General features: G+C 40.0%; 1 protein-coding gene across 2 annotated transcripts in view; it reads right to left on the reverse strand.

Annotated features, from left to right (window-relative positions):
* Positions 1-19962, reverse strand: part of LOC110002260 (xenotropic and polytropic retrovirus receptor 1 homolog) — a 41650-nt gene extending 21688 nt beyond the window's left edge. The window contains exons 1-2 of one of the 2 annotated variants that reach the window (XM_020657842.3): positions 19532-19962; positions 5305-5356 (exon numbers count right to left, since the gene is read on the reverse strand). In XM_020657842.3, coding sequence (XP_020513498.1) covers positions 5305-5356; positions 19532-19600 — 121 coding nt within the window. In that variant the 5' untranslated portion in view covers positions 19601-19962. The remainder of the gene's footprint in view (positions 1-5304; positions 5357-19531) is intronic. The other variant, XM_020657841.3, reaches the window with a different exon arrangement.
* Positions 19963-20748: the final 786 nt, after the last annotated feature.

Below are 20748 nucleotides of genomic sequence, written 5' to 3' on the forward strand. Positions count from 1 at the left end.
CTACCTGAAGAGCTAACATCTACCTGAAGAGCTAACATCTACCTGAAGAGCTAAGATCTACATGAAGAGCTAACATCTACATGAAGAGCTAACATCTACCTGAAGAGCTAACATCTACCTGAAGAGCTAACATCTACCTGAAGAGCTAAGATCTACATGAAGAGCTAACATCTACCTGAAGAGCTAACATCTACCTGAAGAGCTAACATCTACCTGAAGAGCTAACATCTACCTGAAGAGCTAAGATCTACATGAAGAGCTAACATCTACCTGAAGAGCTAACATCTACCTGAAGAGCTAAGATCTACATGAAGAGCTAACATCTACCTGAAGAGCTAACATCTACATGAAGAGCTAACATCTACATGAAGAGCTAACATCTACCTGAAGAGCTAACATCTAACATCTACCTGAAGAGCTAACATCTACCTGAAGAGCTAACATCTACATGAAGAGCTAACATCTACATGAAGAGCTACCATCTACCTGAAGAGCTAACATCTAACTGAAGAGCTAACATCTACATGAAAAGCTAACATCTACATCAAGAGCTAACATCTACCTGAAGAGCTAACATCTACATGAAAAGCTAACATCTACCTGAAGAGCTACCATCTAACTGAAGAGCTAACATCTACCTGAAGAGCTAACATCTACCTGAAGAGCTAACATCTACATGAAGAGCTAACATCTACATGAAGAGCTAACATCTACATGAAGAGCTAACATCTACATGAAGAGCTAACATCTACCTGAAGAGCTAACATCTAACTGAAGAGCTAACATCTACATGAAGAGCTAACATCTACATGAAGAGCTAACATCTACCTGAAGAGCTAACATCTACATGAAAAGCTAACATCTACCTGAAGAGCTAACATCTACATGAAAAGCTAACATCTACATGAAGAGCTAACATCTACCTGAAGAGCTAACATCTACCTGAAGAGCTAACATCTACCTGAAGAGCTACCATCTACCTGAAGAGCTAACATCTACCTGAAGAGCTAACATCTACCTGAAGAGCTAACATCTACATCTAACTGAAGAGCTAACATCTACCTGAAGAGCTAACATCTACCTGAAGAGCTAACATCTAACTGAAGAGCTAACATCTACCTGAAGAGCTAACATCTACATGAAGAGCTAACATCTACCTGAAGAGCTAACATCTACATCTAACTGAAGAGCTAACATCTACCTGAAGAGCTAACATCTAACTGAAGAGCTAACATCTACCTGAAGAGCTAACATCTAACTGAAGAGCTAACATCTACATGAAGAGCTAACATCTACATGAAGAGCTAACATCTACATGAAGAGCTAACATCTACATGAAGAGCTAACATCTACATGAAGAGCTAACATCTACATGAAGAGCTAACATCTACATGAAGAGCTAACATCTACATGAAGAGCTAACATCTACATCTAACTGAAGAGCTAACATCTACCTGAAGAGCTAACATCTAACTGAAGAGCTAACATCTACATGAAAAGCTAACATCTACATGAAGAAAGATGCAACTATACATCTGTACTAAAAGGAAGTTTACAAAACAGCTGATTTCCTGAGAATATGAAGACTTCTTGACTCCTGTATACATCATGAATCATTTCCCAAACATTATTGCTTTCCGTTGTTCCTCCGAGAAACTTTAAAAAGAAACCAAAGAGGAAATTAGAAAAAAATGACTGAAAAAAATGTCTGTTTATTCATTAGTCAGAGGATGGTTATGGAACAAACAGCACCCCATCAGAGACGACTGTATATAACACAGACACTACGTAGGGAGACACAGACACAAGGCTGCATGTAGCTCACTGAGCCTGAGTCATAGGGTAAAAAACCTGACCCACAACATCCAGTTTAAACAGGTTTAAACAGATTTAAACAGATACAGAACAGGTGAAGTGAGAGGAGAATGTCCACTAATGGATCTTGAATTGAATCTTTCTCTCCGGAAGATGACCACATAAATCCATCTAGCTCAGTATGTTCTTTAAAACAACGATTGGCTGTCACTCTGTACGCTAAAGCTGCCCAAACAACACAACTACTGTTTACAGAGTTTCACTTCACAATTCTGTTATCACAACAGATGAGTTCTGTGTGGGCAGACTTGTAATGACGCAGTAAAAATTAGAGTTCATAAAAAATCTCTCTCTCTCTTTCTGATCACACGCCTAGCTCAGAGATGCTACACAAACTCGAGCAGTAGAGAACGATTCTTCAGTCTAAGATGAAAATCTTCTAAGAATTTTTAAAAAATTAACAAATTCAACATTTCAGTTCATAAATCTGGACCTCCAGATAAAGAGAACCACATCCCTGTATGTTGTTTTGTGGCTGGCAGAGATTCACCAGACGATATTATGTTCCACTGCATGATATCTCTAAAAAATAGAGATCACTCAAACCACATTTTGTAAGAACAAAGCCTGGCTTATACCTCTGCATCAAATGAACGCCATAGTGGCCTACGCCGTCCTCAATGTGCCTTGGTGTGTCAGTGTAGCTCTGCAATACTTCGCCTCCAAACCCATGTTCCCAGTCAGATTTGCTAGTTATATGGCTAGTTTCGTAACTGAGCGCATTATGATAAATATCTAGCAGTAGTTGATTATACTGGCTTTTAGGGTTTTCCTTCTGCATAATTTTAAAATGGCGGTGATACTGGAAGTGTTGTATGCAGAAAATACAATGCTACCCAACCAACCAATCACAGGTGCTTGTGGTTGTGTCATTTAGATGGGTAGTTATATTTTGAAGGAGGTGCACGTCAGGCTATGTTTGAAGGCTTCTTCGTCAGTACAGGGCTAAACAAACCTGTGACCTTAGCTATGGCGTACATTCGACGCAGACGTATACAGTAAATCAGTAGGGGTGGAAAACACCAAATCCCACGACGATATTATCGCAAGACACGATACGATTCTATTGCAATTTATAACATTTTGCGATATGCTGAGAATTGAGATACAATATATTGCGATTTAACTTTTTTAACTGCATATTATGTCCACTACACTAAATCAGATGACATTTTCAGTCTGTTCATCTCACTTCAGTCTGTTTATTTGTATTTCAGTCTGAACTTTAACATGAATTCTTAACAATGTGACTTGTTCAAAATGAATTGTTAAACCCCTTCAGCAGTTAAAAATGAAAAAGTATAACCAAAACATCATACAACATCATCAAAATATCTATACTCGGCTGCCATGAGGCGATATAATATTGCCACACAAAATATTGCGATACTGTACTGAATCGATTTTTTTACCCACCTCTGTAAATCAGGCTTAATATGAAAGGAAAAAGACCAGAACAAGACAAAGAGGGCCAGTCCCAGTTGCTGTATTGCTTAAAGAGTGCAATGCACGAGCATGCCGAGGCCTGTTATTACACGATTAAAAATAAGGCCTCTAACAACTGGTTCAAAGACATTTAAAGACTCTTTGGAGCCTCACATTTTGGTCATTCTGTGGCTGTTGTAAGTGAATCTTACAAGACACATAATTAAGCAATAATGCAGCATGAGGCAGCACCACATAAAAAAAGTCATTGGAAACGTTTAAAGATTGCATGTGCCAATCTTGCTGCCTTACTGGGTGTTGCAAAACAAGCATTTCAAGAAGAAGGTGCCATTACAGCAGTTTTTGAATTGTTTCATTTTGTTTTGACCTGCTGTAGCTGTAGACTAGCAACCCATGTTTGAACTTCATATTATTTATGAAAAACGGTGATTGTGGATCTGTGACGGTATGCAACAATAGGTCTTCAAGGCAAAAAAAGTGTAGTTTTGTTTCATCTGCAGTGGAGCAGAGCAGAGGAAAGTGGGAACTACAAGACCATCATGCCTTGTGCCCTCATCATCCTCTGCACTCTGCAAAAATGGCACACGCCGATGTTAGTGGAGAGGGAGAAAAGAGAGACCATTTTGAAATTGTAGATTCTCCAGCTGCTTTTAAACCTGACCTGTGGAAGCATTTTAGTTTCCCCGTGTCAAGATATGAGACAAACAAAAAACAATATGCAGATACTGCCAGACTGCGGTGACCTAAACCTCAGGAAATACATGAAATTTAAGAAGCCACATGCAATTCATCACCACGATTAATTTTAGAAAGCGAGGGATAAAGTCCAGCCATGCCGAATACTCTAAAGGAAACGTCAACCTAACCTACGAGGTCAGCAGGAAGTACTACAGCGAAGGTTAGAAATAATGAGAGGTGTTAAACTGTAAGTTTGACTGATTTGTTTACAAAGTCAAGCTGGTGCATCTTTTTTTTCTTTATTAAAGGGACTCTTTATCGCAGCATGAGGTTTTGATATGTTACATCCTTATAAACCAGTATACAGGTCCTTCTCCTCTATGGATCAGAAAAATGATAAGTTATAGAAACTTATATTTAAACTTATGACAGCATCTCTTGTGTGTCAAAACATCAAAATATACTCTACTTTCAGGACAGCACTTGAACGCACCACCAGGAAGGACTCAAAGATGAATCCACTCTTAAACTATTTAAACTCAAAAACTTGAGTTATATCAAAGACAAGTGTGCTGATACATGATAATTTTAAGGCTCTGAAAGTGTGTTTTGATTTGGCTTTTAGAAGGAAAGTGCTGCTTGCTTGAGTTAAGAAATGATATTTGAATCTGTTGTGATCTGGCACTATATATAAAATTAAATTAAATTAAATTAAATTAACAGTCTCAAAAGCAACAGCCAAGAAAGCCTTCATGTTTAAAGCTCCCTCAGATTGGAATAGTTTATCTGTTCATTTTCGGTGGATTTCATCTCTCCAATTGTTCAAAAATGTCTCGTCTTTTCATCTCTAAAATATTATTATCAAGTTTTATTTTATATTTCACTGTCTTTGTTTATGACCTGTGAGTGGACAATCCACTCCATTTTATGTTCTGCCTTGAGTAGGTTCCCCGGATTATGTATCTTCATTCAACATTAAGTCGTTTGTTTTGTTGCTGTTTTTTTTTTTCTTCTTTCTCGTCTTGTGCTGTCAAACGTCCTGTCTACTTTTTCTGTGCTTTGTACATTTCTGTATTCTAGGACCCCCTGTAAAAAGAGATGACCCATCTCAAGGGGTTATTCCTAATAAATAATTTCAAGCCCCCTAATTAGAATTCTAATGGTCTCAGAGCACCTAACTATATTTGGTTCACATTAACACATAGTAACATCCTTAACGACCAACCAATGTTGGAGCGTACTCCTTGTATGCGAGTCTGCTTGTGTGTGTGTGTGTGTGTGTGCGCGTGTGTGTACATGAAATACCTTCAATGGACGGGGCCTGGTCCTGAGCAGCGTACAGCATCTCTTTGAAAGCCTACGACATGACGAGAGAGAAAAATGAATAATTTAAATATCTGAAATATATTCCTCTTGACTTTTTATTCCTCTAAATCTAAATCATCCAAATCATCGTGGCCAAATCCTGGAAACCATGATTACCATGAACAACCTTAATGATTCTTCTTGTAGCACCTGCAATCAATATTGGGAAAGATAAAGAGCAGCCCCTTCATGTTCAGCTGAACAGCTTGTTCTGTTGTTTCTGTACTAGAAAATGTTTCTCCCTTCAGGATGCTATTACTAGACCAGAAGTAGAATATCCTCACTTTTTAAAGAGACACCTGGAAATTCACCAAGTGTCTTAAGTGTAAGTCAACCTTGCCTTTCCCGCCAATTTGGACACCAAGTTACTGCCAACCCTCTACATTCTGCAGGGAGGCCTTTCCAATGTTGTCTATGATCAGGCCAGCCACAGCTTCTGTCCTCAATTATTCATTTAGAGAGGGAAAAAAACACATTTCAGGTTATTAGTAGGGGTGGGCAGTCTAACTGTTTCAATACCGTCTCTGGTATTGTGTTGTGCCACAACATGGTTTTCTGAATACCGCCATTGCCGGTTGTGTTGTAGAGGACTCAAGTCAACATCGATGCCAGCGTTTGCTCAACCTACCAGCATCGGTGGCGTTTAAGTAAATGAAGTGTGATAAAGCAATTTGTGAAGACAATGGCTCAAATTGAGTTCAGTCTTTTGCAGGTTTCCCTCTGACACTGAAGAGCAGAGCTGTGTTCACTGCGTCTCCATGACAACGGGTCTACCTGCTGAAGGTGCGTTTCAACTCAACTCCAAGATGACTTAAAGAATTGGGCTGAGGCTATGACTCGTGGTCATCAGCTGTAAGTACCGTTACTCCCTACTTGCTGCTAATTGTAGCTCCGCTAAAGCTCGGTTAATTTGACAATTTACACATTTCATTTCTGACAAACTGGTCACAATAAAGTTCCCACTTATTATATTGTTGAAATGCTTTTTTATGAAACAGCCATATCAGGAATGTGGTGCTTTCAGCAGCAGCTTAACACAACATCACAGGAGAGACTTACAACAGATTCAGTCACAAGCTACAACAGAAGTGGACTCAAAGTGACACCTTTGTCTGGTCTCATGCATCACAGGCTTGTTTGAGGGGGAGAAAGGGGGTCGTGTTGGTTGAACATACAATCACATGAAAGATCTTTTTCAATTCTGTAATACTGCGATATAATAATGTTACTATAAAAAGAACCGTAATGCAGTGTTTCCCCTACCATTATATTGGGGGGCAGCCCGCCCCCCTGAAGGTCAAGTAAAAAAAAAAAAAGAAAGAAAATTATATATATATATTTTTTTTTTTTAAGATTTATTTTTGTCAGGGAAAGAAGTCATACCTTTCTGATAGAAAAGGACATCTGTCATTAAAAGTAACACATGAACACCAAGATTCCTTCAAGTGTTTGTGTCGTCGTGTCGTCTTGTCGCCGTGTCGTAGTGTCGGCATGTCGGCTTGTCCCCACCCCCCCAACACTGTAAACCTAGGGGAAACACTGGTAATGTAAATTTCAGGGCATGCCGCCCACCTCTAGTTATTAGTCTTGTTACAATAAGAAACACTGACAGTGCAAGGAGAGCATGCAAAGTGAGTCAGAGCTGCTTGAAGCAGTTTCACTTTGAAAATCTGTATTTTTCCTGACAATCTGCAAACTAAGCAAGTCTGGAAGAGTAAGAAGAAAGGCTGAGGCTAAGTTGTGTGTAATTGTACTTTTGTTTTCACATCTGTGCTGTTTTGCAGATTTTTTTAATTCCTATTTTATTTATTGTTTTTCAGAAAATTTAACTGGCAGTGAAATTTAGAGCAAATACTTTTATGGAATTTATTCTGTATTTGTTTAATTCAACAATAATATCAACCACATAACCTCTCTAAAGGGTGAGCAGTTTACAGCTATTATTGATATTCTTTTTTAAATGTCACACTGGTAGTGGATCTGAAGTTGATGTTTACTGATATCTCGATGTAAGCATCGCAATTGAAAGGAAAAATTTGGTTTTGGACATCTAATAAAGAAATCAGAGAAAGCAACAACAGTGTTGTTCATGTGTGGAAAACTGTCAATGCAGAGCCTATACTTGTTTAACTAGTAGCTCCTGTTTCAAAATGATTTAACCTGCCCCTTAAAATACTTGACATGGGTGGCCAACAATTGCTGAAAAGCCGAGTCTGACTGAGAGAAAAAAACACATGGCTTGCTAAATGAGATGTCTATCCCAATGTTTTGATTTGTAGTGTGACCTATGTTGCATGTTTACATAAAGGATGCAGGCCTTATGACTTATTCTGCAGCCAGTCACCAGGGGGCAATTGAGATGTTTTGCCTTTAATTTTGAGGTATTGTCATTTCCATCTATCTTTTTGATATTTATTTGGGTCTATTTGTACCTTTATATTAGAGATAGGACAGTGGATAGAGTTAAAAATCGGGAGAGAGAGAGAATGGGGTTTTCTAACCCGGCTGCTTGGAGGATTATAGCCTCTATATACGGGCCGTGCGCACTAACCACTGTGCTTCCGTCGCCCTGTCATCCATCTTTTGAAACAGTCTGCTGCACTTAAACACTTAAATTATATCTAATGTCTTCAGTCAAACTGATTGAATGTGAATAGGCACTGCATTGACAAATGATAGCTTGTGTTTTTTTCTATATATATTGATAGGTAAAACCTGTGTAACATGAGCTTGTTTACCATTGGGGAACATTTTCCCTCCGATGACATCTCTTGCCCACAACTTAGCTTGCCCACAGTCCAGGACAAAATAGCCTGTAGTGAGGACATTTGATCGATCTCTATTATTGATTTTTATGTGTTCCAATGACCTGGAAATGCATCTCTAAATGTCCATTTGTTTTGATTATTTTGCCTTCCCAGCTGCCCATCTGTCCTTTGATTATGCAGTACTGCAGCTAGTCACTCTCTCATCCTCTGTGTAAGTAAATCTGCAGATTATTCTGCAGTGTGTCCCTGCTCTGGAGAGGGCGAGTAGAAGACAGTCATTCAGTCTCAGTGAGTAGTAGCAGGACAGACTCCGTCTTTATCCGCTCATGCTCAAGGATGAGATAGTAGAGCGGTCAGTGTTTGAAAATGCCAGACAAGCACAAGACCACAATGGCCTCACTGTATGTCAGCCTGCCTGCCAGCCAGCCAGGCAAAGAGCAGCAGAGCAGTCTGCTGCGGGAAAACAGCAGAACAAGTCAAGGTCATGTTGCAGCCCTAACAGCCAGCCAATACTGACCGCTGAAACTGCCACTACAACACTATGATAATAAACAACACAAACAACAAACAAACAGCTATCCACAGCCCAACAAAGGAAAGATTTACAAAAGAAATCAGTAGGAGGACGGTAAGATGCCTCCTATTCTTAAGTGTGGTAATAAAGATTCACATTTTGTTTCAATGGGCCCACTGGTGAAGTTTGTTTTAGTCTCTAGAAGAAAAAATCTGCTCAAATATCAAAGAGTAAATGATTGAATAGCTGTTTCTCACATACTGCTGTGAAAGGCCGAGGCTGAAAACACAAAGAGATAACATATATAGAACACATAATATACAGGATGGTCACATACAATCCATTGAGCTGTAAAGAGCAATGGATCAATCTAACTGTCATTGATCACTTAGAGTTGATCACACAGCAGGTAGAGGAGGTGGACGTTTTAAAAACATTCAAGGAATTCAGTCTTCCTCTGAGGGTGTCTTTCATGTCAGTTACCAATGCTTTTACCTCCTCTGTCCTAACCGTATTTCCTTTTAACTCCCAGTATCACAGCTTCTTTCACTCAAGTGCAGATATGCATGTGCAAAGCAGAAACTAGATCCACTTTCAGACCTTCTGTTTCTCTAAAACTGTTTTCACACATGCACTCAAGAAACTGTCAGGCGAGGTGGATGACAGATTTCCACACTACAACAACAGATCTATTGCCTTTATATCAATACTATTTTTAATTGTACATTTTCAATGTATCAACCAATCGGTGCAGGGAAAATAACTTACTGGAATGCCAAAGGGTATGAAGCTGTTTTATCACGTGCGCCATGATCACACCAGTTGCTCACTGGTCATGTGATAAAAGTCATTAACACCTCCCACTCGCCTGCAGTGAACTGATGTGAATGCATCCACACATCAGATCATCCCAACGTCACACAGAGAATTTACTTCAGAGAGAAAGTCCAGGTAAACCCAGGACAAAATACTTCTGTTTAGGTTCACACATGAAACTCCACCTGACAATTTTTGGAAATTTGACATGGCCAAAAATAATTTTGATGGACAGATGAATAGTTAGATGACATACATTTTGATTGATTGATTGACTGACTCCAGTCTGTCCGCTGCTCTGACACACAGATGTGCGTGACTAGCCGAATAAATAATTAAATGTTCTCACCCAAGCTAGTCCACCCCAAATGTACAAGTCTGTTACATGAAGTATAAATATTTGTATATATTGGCTGACAATGTCAGTCAAATGTTGTGCTCAAAGCAGCCCGGGGCGTAGCCATAGACCGGCTGTAGCCCCAGTTATTAGGCCCTCTCTCCTCGCTCTATCGCCCGGATGTAAACAAGGAGAGGGGACAAATAGCAGCGCAGATTTTTGATCTACAAAACAGAGATAAAGTATGTAGGCGGACAAAAACGTGTAGCCACATTCAGCACAGAAATGTGAATGTTAACCTGCAGGGAGGACCGAAGGCTGGTGTGACAAGCACTGCTAACTTCAGCCACACTCTGTAAAGTGATATGACATTGTTTACCCACAGACGCTGTGATCCCGCTCAGTCTGAAACATGACACAGCTCAAAGACGACAAAGCACAACATATGCTTCCCCTCAACTTAAAGACATTGTGCCCAATTTTGCCTGTTTTCTGAGTTTTTTCTTTCCTTTAGAATAGACAGACACCAATATTTTTCTCGAACAGATCAGTGTCTACATCATCAGAGGTTCTGATGATTGCAACTCAAGGTATACATGCTAGCTTTAAGAACAATGGCTGCCCAACTTAAACTTCATAAGCTTTTTTTCTACTCATTAGTAAGTATGGTGGACAGGAGACTGTTGATATAAAACCTCTCAGTTAAGCTGTTCAGTGGCATCAGAAACATTTTGTCATCTAATAAGCTTGATATCTTCAATGAGGATCAATGCTTTGGATTAAGCTGCAGACTGGATTTCAATGATCTGCGAGGTTGTTTAACTTGTTTTGTTGCTCCAAGAGGAATAAAAACAGAGACAGACAGAGCTCCCTTTAGACATGATGATCATTCACAGTGGCATAGTGCTTAGTCTCGCCATCATCAGCAAAAAACACACAAACACAGATAGACACTTAACTGCAAAACTTCATGCTTTCCCACACTTCTCCTGAGGCCCATGCAGTGTGTGTGTATGTGTGTGTACTTGTGTAAAGTGTGTCTATGCTTGTGTTGTCAGTATGCTGGCTCAGCATGTGCTAAGGTGCAAGTTTCCAAAACAAAACACACACACAGATCGAGAGAGGGAGGAAGGAAGAGCGCTTTGCTTATCCTCACAGATTACCCTACTTCTGTGTCTTTCCCACTTCTGCAACACACACACTGCAGTTTTGTTACCCCGTCACTTGATCAGATATACGAAATGTGGCTATCATCTTGGGCAAACAGTTTCACCACAATGTTTGACCAGAAATTTGTGGGGCTGAGAGTGTGTGTGTGTGTGTGTGTGTGTGTGTGTGTGTGTGTGTGTGTGTGTGTGTGTGTGTGTGTGTGTGTGTGTGTGTGTGTGCAATGTCTGAGATGGACGTCACAACCTGCTCTCAGCACAAGAAAATCAAAAGATAGAACTGATTTGAATGGATTCATCTAGATAAGCAGATCTGTGCTCTTTTTATGGTTGACTGTATTTTTATGTGACTGTGTGTTGCCTTCATTGATAAGATTTATTAACTTGTCCACCAAGAGCTAGACAAATCTAATTTCTAAAGCAAGATCTATTTATTTACAAGTGTTCGAATAAATACTTTGTGTTGATATTCTTAAAACTGTTTACAGTGCGTAAACAGTTTTACGACCTTCCACAGTTTGTTCTACACCTCTACAAATAATGCACATGTAGTTATTAAACAACTATCAGGAGGTACTGTAATGAATGATCTTACTTCTGTCCTCTCGGTCTATTACTGAAGCATACTGATCTAAATGGAACTGAATTGTGAGGCTCTTATTGACATGGGCGGGTATCAAGTTATCTGAGGAAGGGGTCGAGTTAATGTAAGGAAAAGCTTCCCTACACGCAGCAGCTGAGGAGCAATATTGTTTTTAACACTTTAGTAAGCGTTTGGTCTGTTCAATGTAAAGGTTTGTATGTTTTGGAGGGGGAGGGGACCTGAGGGGGAAACTATGAAGCAGGATTTGTGAAGATGGTTCACTGTTCTTACCGAGGTAGATCCTCAGGAGGAGGTAGAGAGAACGACAAACACTTCGGCTGTCCTGTTTGATTCATCATCATATTAAATATATGATGATGAAAAATATTATAAAGTTGTACAGTTCTACAACATGACTTTTTGTTCCTTTAAGATATAAATGAAGCGTCGGCCTACTTATTGCTTTCACTCTTGTTTTCATATTCATGTTTATAAACAGCATACAGCTTTGATACGTCTGTGACTAGAGCTGAAATATAACGTCTTATATTGTCAGACAAGCCAGATATTTAAAATAAAGAATCAAGGGGAAGAAACAGGAGTTATTATATGCAGGTCCATGGTGCATTAATGATGAACTTTCACACAGTTTGGGATCTTGTTTCTGTCAGTTTTCCTTCCTGATTTTGTTGCTCCATCTGTGTTGATTTAGTCTGGATTATGAATTGAATTTACTTTGATAATCTCACAGTTTGCTCTGAGTTTGTAAAGCATGGACATGTTTATGACGCTAACACCAAAAAAATGTCATATTGTTAAAGTGCACCAATAAAACCTTCCTGCATAGAAGTGGCTGCATTAATAAATCACACATACAGATACAAACGATCGTTCTAATAATATATTTTTCCATATTTCTCATCCGCTTCACTAACTCCTCGGCTTTCCCAGCCCTCCTCTTCAGTCTAATCTCTGTCATACATTCCTTCCACTCTCTCTCTTAGCTCCAAACTGTCAGAAGGATTATTGAAGTCAGAACAGGATTTCGCTCCGGTTTGTGTCATATACAAACCTTGGATCTCAAGGTTTTTAAGTACTTCATGAGGGTGTTGCAAAGCAGATACAAGGGAAGCGTTTCTAATGCCAGTGAAACTCAGCTTTATAATATGTGATGTCATGTGTTGTGACGCACACTGAGGCAAACTGCAAGCTGAGCTTCAACAACTTTAACCATCGAACTGAGCAGTTTCTATGTTGAGATTTAACAGGCCACCATTACTCTGAAAGTCAAAACATTTAATTGACGTATGAACTGGTTTTAATTGAATGTTTATGAAAAGAACAGTATGAAAGCAGGAAAAGCCAGTTTTAGAGATAGTGTCGGAAGGCAAAGTAAAGCTGCACAATCATCACTTCTGTACATGTGTGGTGGTGACTGTGTCTGCAGAGATCCTGTCCTCTGACTGGATGTTCATGTTATGGTTTGTTTTGGTTGACTCAGGACGTTTCTGGGAAAGAAGCAGGTGAATTTAGGAGGTGCTTCAATTCAGTGATTGGACACAATTCAAACCAGCGAATATAACAGCCGTGGAAATAATGGCAAAGAAGAGAACATAATCATAGTAAGCAGATAAAGCTCATTCCAAAACGAGGGTGAACCTTTTGTTGGCTTTCAGCCGGGGACGTGGAGTTGTTCTGCTTTCTGTTGGACGGGCAGGAGCCGAACAACAGGGGTTAGCTTGTGCTAGCGTGTACAAGCAGTATTTGTACACATGTCCTGAGGGGGTGGAGATTCTGGGGGCAAAAACTGCAACTGACTTCACCTTTAAGATTTTGTTTGCTGTAAAAGTTGTTTCAAAGGACCTGCAAGTCAAAATGTAACAGACTGTAATCCTGCGTTTGGATTTGATGCCAAATGCTTTCCTTAATTTGTTTAATTATCTCATTTTGCCATAAATGAATTTATTAAAGATAATTATAGAGATGAGATATTAGAACTACTTCAAATAAGAAATCAACAGAGGGTTCAACTTTCAGTATAATCAAAATGAGATAATTTAATATTTGAATCAATGGAGAATAAAACTTGCAGATTTAATGACAAAAATTGTTTGGTCTGCGACGAACAATTATTTTTATCATCTGCAAGTTTTATTCTCCATTGATTCAAATATCAGTGATAGTGTGAGATGATGCCTGAAGATGGCTTTCTTCATGAATAATCCAGTAAAAGAGCAACTGCTAATACTTCACATCCCAGAAGTGTCGAGATAACATTTGTTATGAATTGGTGCTAAACAAATAAAGAATCATTGATTGAGTGACAACAGGATGAAATGTTCTGAAAAATAACAAGACAAGATCAAAAACAAGTTAAGTTGCACGTTGTTTCTCATCTCTTACCAAAGTTGACGCAAACCAAAAGTTCTTGACAGTATATTTAAACCACTGAAGAACAATTAAGGAATACTCAAAATGGTTCATAATAATAAATGTAGAATGTTAAATATGCTAATATCCTCCATGCTCATCAGCTGGTTTTACACAGTAGCTGTGTTTGTGACACATCCCCTCCCTGACTTAATTTAATTCTAAATGGCAAAAAGGCTGTTTCTTTATCACCGCGAGTTTATGTAAATAAAAATGTCTCACTCTCTGCTCCTTCCAGAATGCATGCCCCATAAATCCAGGGCTTCAAATTGAAATGTTCACATGCTGAGTGTAAATGTGCCTGTACATATAACTGTTCTCATTCATAACATCCAGACAACCTTTTGCAACATGTGCAAAGCAAATATTGGCGTCCACAGTATGACGACAATGTGTGAACCATTGTGCAGCCAGCCAGCAAATGCATGCTAGTTATTAGGAATACTAGTGACGTTTTCCTCTGGCCTTTTTCACACTACACCTTAAAGTCACATGGGTCAGATGCAGAGGATGCCTCTATCAGTTTCATTAAGCTTGGAGTTAGACCTCTGAGATCAGTACTGGCTTACAGAATGAAACAGCACAAGACAGCAGTGAGACAAAGAGGTACGAATCAGGGGGGCTTGTGTGAGTAACATATAGGACTTGATTTTAGAAAAATAGAAAAAAGTAAATAGTTAGAGAAAATATCACAGCATGCCATTGACCAGTGGAGGAAAATCTGCTACCAGTGTTTGGCTGAGAAAAATATCCAAGCCCCTGACTTAGTGCTACACACATGCAGACACAAAGTGTTTCTAGCTAGTCGATGAGTAATAAAGAGAAACAATGATATTATTTTTTGCCATTTATATCTCACACTTCCAGTCTGGAAGTCACACTAGGAATCTTTCTAAATAAAGCAGTTTCCTCATAAGTTATTATAAGGAAATGCAGCCAGTCTGTTTCTGAGCAAACAAAGTCTGAGTGGGTTCTGCTTTCCAGACTGAATCATGATATCTCTCACATTAAGCAGAAAAATATCAGGAAAAAAGCAGCACAAGCACAATGGTCGATACTCATTGCTGAAAATAGTAGCAGTAATTAAAAATGTCAGGCTTATAACAGCTCAGACTTAGGGTTGTCACGATAACAGCGATACCACAGCAGTGAAAAATTAACTCCTGAGCACCCAAAACTGGTACTATTGATTTTGTAGTCCTATCTGTTAACATAGAGGAGGCGGGGTTGGCAGGAGCTCTACATATTTTGGCTTTGCTTCCTGTTGCTCTGTCCATCTTAATATGCAAAATACACATCGCTTGTGCATCATTACTAGATGTAAAAAGGACTTCAAACATTGGCTTTTGATGACTTGTGAGTTTGAAGAGTCAGTCTGGGTCATGGCTGTTTGAGGGTTACAGGTGTGACAGCGAGCAGACACACACAGCGGGCAGGATCCAATGGGACTTCTGCTGCATTAAGACTGAAATCTACCTACTTCTGCACGTTTAGGTGTGGACGTGGAGATTGCATTTTTTTCAGAAGGTGGTATTAAACAGCACCGAAAAGTATCAGAGAGTATCAGATGTTTTGACAACCTTAAGCCTGATTTATACTTCTGCTTGAAATCTATGCAGTAGCTACGCCCCCCATCGCGCCAGACTAGTTAAATCGCCAGTTTCCAGTTACGCCACATTCTCTGCTTCTTCATGTACAGGAAACCATAGCGACTGAAAATAAGTGTTATGTTGGAGTTGAGATAATAAATATTGAGCAGCAGTTGGTTATTCTACAACTATTGCGAAAAAGAAAAAAATGGAAGGAAGTGCTGAATTAGTTGAGACAGAGGAAGGGCGAATGTTGCAAATGCTGGAAATAAAATGCTTTCCAGCGGACCAATCTCAGGGCTTGTGGTCTGCGTTGTTTCAATGCTTACTTTAGTTTTTGTGGGATGCACATCAGGCTTCGTAAGTAGTCTTCTGCTTGAGTACAGGGCTGCGCCAATACAGCATATGCTATGGTGTAGATTCGACACAGAAGTATAAGTCAGGCTTTACCCAGACATGACAATAAAAGAGCTGACATTTTGTCTCAGCAAACATCACATTATGACAGCTCAGCATACACTTCTGTTTTTTCTACTGCCTAGCTTACTTTCTGAACTAAACACAGCTGCCATGTGAAAACATGACATGCATGTTACAACCCTAGTCAGCACTGCTCTGCAAACCTCACAGGCCTTTGTTCCAGATCTTCCCAGGACTAAAACTAACAGGGCCAAGGGTCAGATTCACAGCTGTGTGGAACAACAAGCCTCATCTTGTGTTTATCCAAACACTGCAAGAGCTGAAAGAAACCAGTCCACATTAAAGTGTTGTGGAAATAGTTGACAGAAAAGTGGAGAAAATGTAAACCGGCCGAATCCTCATCTCTGCTGGACACCGCCTTGTGTCAAACATGGCACAAACATGGAACATTCACATATTATAACTTATGCTGTTATAAATCATGCAGACTACACAAATCCAATTCCATACTATATGTGACTAACTTCTTGTTGCCATGACATCATGCTTTAGATCAGGCTATCAGCTCCACAATAACCAGATGAAGTTCGAAGAGGATAAGCTGATTTATTTATGATTTATTTTCTACTTCCTGCTGACCCCTTTCAGCGCATCAAAAGGTATTTTAACAAAGTAAATGCATAAAGTTCTGCTAACCAGGCACACATGCACCAAACTTGGCACCTAAGTTTGTACATAAACTGTCTTAACTGTCTTTGATCATGAATTGTCCTGATTATTGACTATAGGACATGCGAAAGCAACCACCTGAAGTTCAACATCAGCAAGACCAAGAAGGTGGTAGTGGACTACCGGAGGAAGAGGAGGCCCCCTGCCCTAGTCATCATCCAGGGGGATGAAGTAGAGAGAGTGGAAGTACCTTGGGGTCCACATCAACAATAAACTGGACTGGTCTCACAACTCTGACGCCCTCTTCAGGAAGGGACAGAGCAGGATGTTCTTCCTGAGGAGACTCAGATCGTTCAGTGTCTGCAACAGACTCCTGAAGACCTTCTACCAGTCTGTGGTGGCCAGTGCCCTCTTCTTTGCTGTGGCGTGCTGGTGGGGTGGTATCAAGACTGGTGAGGCAAACAGGCTGAACAAGCTGGTGAGGAAGGCCCGCTCTGTAGTGGGACGGGAACTGGACAGTTTGGAGACAGTGGGTGAGAGGAGGATGAAGGACAAAATCATATCCATCCTGGATAACTCCTCTCACCCTCTACATGAAGAGCTGTGGCAGATGGGCAGTTCCTTCAGCCTTTGTCTAATCCCCCCCAGGTGCAAAACAGAGCGCTTCAGGCGCTCCTTTGTGCCCACTGCCATAAGACTGTAAAGCAGCAGTGGGTCCTACGGTCTGCCTTCATCACATATGTCTCAACGCATAGTGTTTAGTGTATATTTAACTTCTTAATTGGTGTATAGTTTACTTAATACTTGCTTATAATAGCTGTAAATACATTCCTATATATTATTATTTATTTGTACTCATACGCATGCTCTTCTTCTTGTCTTTTACTGCTACAACACTTGAATTTTCCCGACTGGGGATCAATAAAGAATGATCTTATCTTATCTTATTTGCAGCCTTATGTTGTGTAGAGATGAAAAGATCTACATTTTTGCAGTTCCAATCAGAGTCCGATACTGAAACCGATATTTTAACCATAATGAAATAGTGTAATTGTTGTTGTTGGTATCATGTGGGTATCATGTGTCTACACAGCTGTAGTAAACCCAGCCATGCAATTCTTATTAAAAGAGCAAAAAAACAAAATACAAATGCTTAAAAATTTAAAGTAGTCCAAGGGAATGTATTTGACTTTTTTGCTGGTTGCATATAAACAGGAAGCAGCAAAAGCTGTCAGGTTTTCAAATTATATGGTTTAAACTGAAGTGTAAGAATTATACTTTTGATCATATAGAAGGAGCTGTTCCATCTTGTCTTAACGTTGTCATGGAGACGATTTGTGGGCACTTCTTACAGTTCAGTCTGAATGTCTTCAAAGTGAGACTGTGTGAGTGCTAAACCGTCTCTCTTGATCGGTGACGTGGAATGGCACCGTCATTCCTATATCCGATTTGTAAAAATAAGTCAATTCATCGGACCCAAAACCGATATTCCCATCTCTAATGTTGTGGTTTGTTTTGCTTCGTTCAAAAACTTTTTCAGGCATACCAATGTACAGTTAACTGCTGTCCTTCACAGCTCGTACTGACGTACAGTAGGTGTGACAGGTGACCAAATAAACAAAATTAGCCAATTGATAAGGCGTTAGAGAGTTGTCTTTCACATTGAAACAAAACACAAAGTGATTAGTGTTACTGGTGATGGATCTGTCCAGCATATAGACCAGCTTTGTTTGGTATGGCACTTAGTAGTGTTGAAATATTTTCTTGAAGAACTTTATAAAAGCTTCTGCTCTCTCAGATTGCACCATTCTCTGCTAAAAATAAATAAATATATAAATCACTGTATCACTACAATCAAATTAGCTATATAACCTTGACAAATGTGATAGGCAGGAGTTTAGTGCAGGGTATCCGCAGCTATACGGAGTATACCCACTTGTTTTTCTGTCTCCATAGGGTATACCCACTTCTAAATCCCCTCTGATTCACACCAATGATTGATTTGACAATATCCGTGATATGCTGCAATTTTCTTTCCTAGGATGGCAAAGGGATGACTTTCCCGACGCTGTCTCGAACTAAATATTCAAAAGCAGTCTTACATGTCACTGTTTATAACAGAGGCTGATTATCATCTGCTGGATAGGTCACATAAAAAGAGAGTATACCCACTTCTTTAGGCACCACTACACCACTGGTGAGAGGCACAACCATGCAACACTTACAGGTAAAAAAAAAGCGAAGGCTGCCTCTGAACTATTTGTTTACATCGTCAGCCGTGTGTGTGTCATACAAGCCCCCACAAAGATAACAGTTACATTATCATGTTTGAACAGCTGTCTACGAGTTCAAAGATTGCAGATAGAAACATCAGCAGCTCCTTCATCGTGTGACCCCGTCCACCCTGATCCTGATCCTGAAGCTGAGTCAGCATTTGGGGAGCGACAGAATGGTTAACAAGAGAAATAAATGATGACTCAGACAAATGCCTTGTGTCTGTCTCCTAACACACAGTCCAAGCAGCTTATAGAGGAGAGACCCTGAGGTGTGCAGGCCGGGTCTTCACAGTAGGATGAATGGAGCTGGTGACCGACAGCTACTAAACAAACCTGTTCAGCTAGTCTAGTTTGCTAGCTGGTGACAGTTAAGTGTGCTGCTTGATTTACAGGCCTTGCGATGAAGTACTTCCTCTCTTCCTGTTATATAACGACAGGGGGGGGGGGGGGGGAGAGAAAGGGACGCCATCTCTTACTCTATCAAAACAGTTCTGATAAAAACAATAACCGGTTTAAAACTGGAAACTATCTCCCCGGTTAGTCAGTCAGTGAGTGAGCTAGCTGTGCGGCTAGCAGAGGTAAGGTTTAAGCTAACTCACCTCATACTGGATGTACTGTTTCCTCCACTCCGGGGTGATGTGAGCCGAGAGATGCTCTGTGAACTTCATGTTTTCAGGCTGCTCGGTTGCTGTCCCGCTGATTTCACGGTAACCAGGACCGGTTGGTCGGTTCTGACTGGTGCTGGTTCACAAACACAGAAAGTCTCATCCGGAGATTATGGAGATGCCCTTTTGTCTTCACGGTACCCGAGCTAACCACGGGCACGCATTTCTGTCATCTTTTGAATCATACGACGAAATGCTAAAGAAGTCACATGTTAAGAGAAGTAAGATGATTAAAGTGTGGGTCATATGTGGCGCAAATGTCCTAAAATAAAATCGGGGAGTTGCGGGTAAACAGGCTCACAGCTCTCTAGCTATCTGTCCTCCTCCCTCCTCTCTCCGTGTTGTTCAGCCTCCACCTCCTGTCTCCCGCTGCGTTCAGGTGAAGTTGGAAATATGAAAACCAACCAATCTTGGGCGCACATTAACATGTTGTTGGTGGGTGTAACAGGGTGGGCCAAGAAACTACATCCAACCAGGAGGTTTAAAGGGTTTTTTTATTTTTTATAATGGCCTGTCACGGAGCTGCTCGTCATACACGGAGAGGGAAAGTCAGGGTTTAGGACAGGAGCTAAAGTAATTTGAAAAATGTTTTACTCCAACATTGTTTTTGATGTTAATCAAATGAAGCTGTTTTTTCTGATGCAGTCAGCTTTGCTTTAAAGTGTATGTGCTTTAGTATAGGTCTGTCCTATAGAGGACTGGGCGATATGACCTCAAATCAATATCACGATTAATGGAACATTTTACCTCGATTACGATTAATGAACAATTATTTGTTTTTTTGGTTTCTGCCCTCATAGTTTACTGACGAGGTCTCTACTGTAAATATGCTTGTCTATTATATGTGATTTTTCACACTTAAATGTAATATAAATCAAGTATATCCTCTGAAAATAACTCTGTGAGTCATGACTGTCTACAATGGGTGTAACACCCGAGTCCCACTGTCTGTGATGTTTTCAGAGTTTTCAGAGTCCTATCTTCACTTTGTTTACATCGCCAGGACGGCCGGCTGACTCCTCCCCTCTTGTATAAAAGTTGTTTAATTGAGGGACTAGAGAAAAGAAGAATAACATACTGTACTCACTGCTTAACTGTGTTTCTAGATCACGCTCATTTCAGGTAAATTTACATGCAGTGTGAAGATACGA

This window comes from Labrus bergylta, chromosome 4, assembly GCF_963930695.1.
Source record: "Labrus bergylta chromosome 4, fLabBer1.1, whole genome shotgun sequence".
Taxonomy (NCBI): domain Eukaryota; kingdom Metazoa; phylum Chordata; class Actinopteri; order Labriformes; family Labridae; genus Labrus; species Labrus bergylta.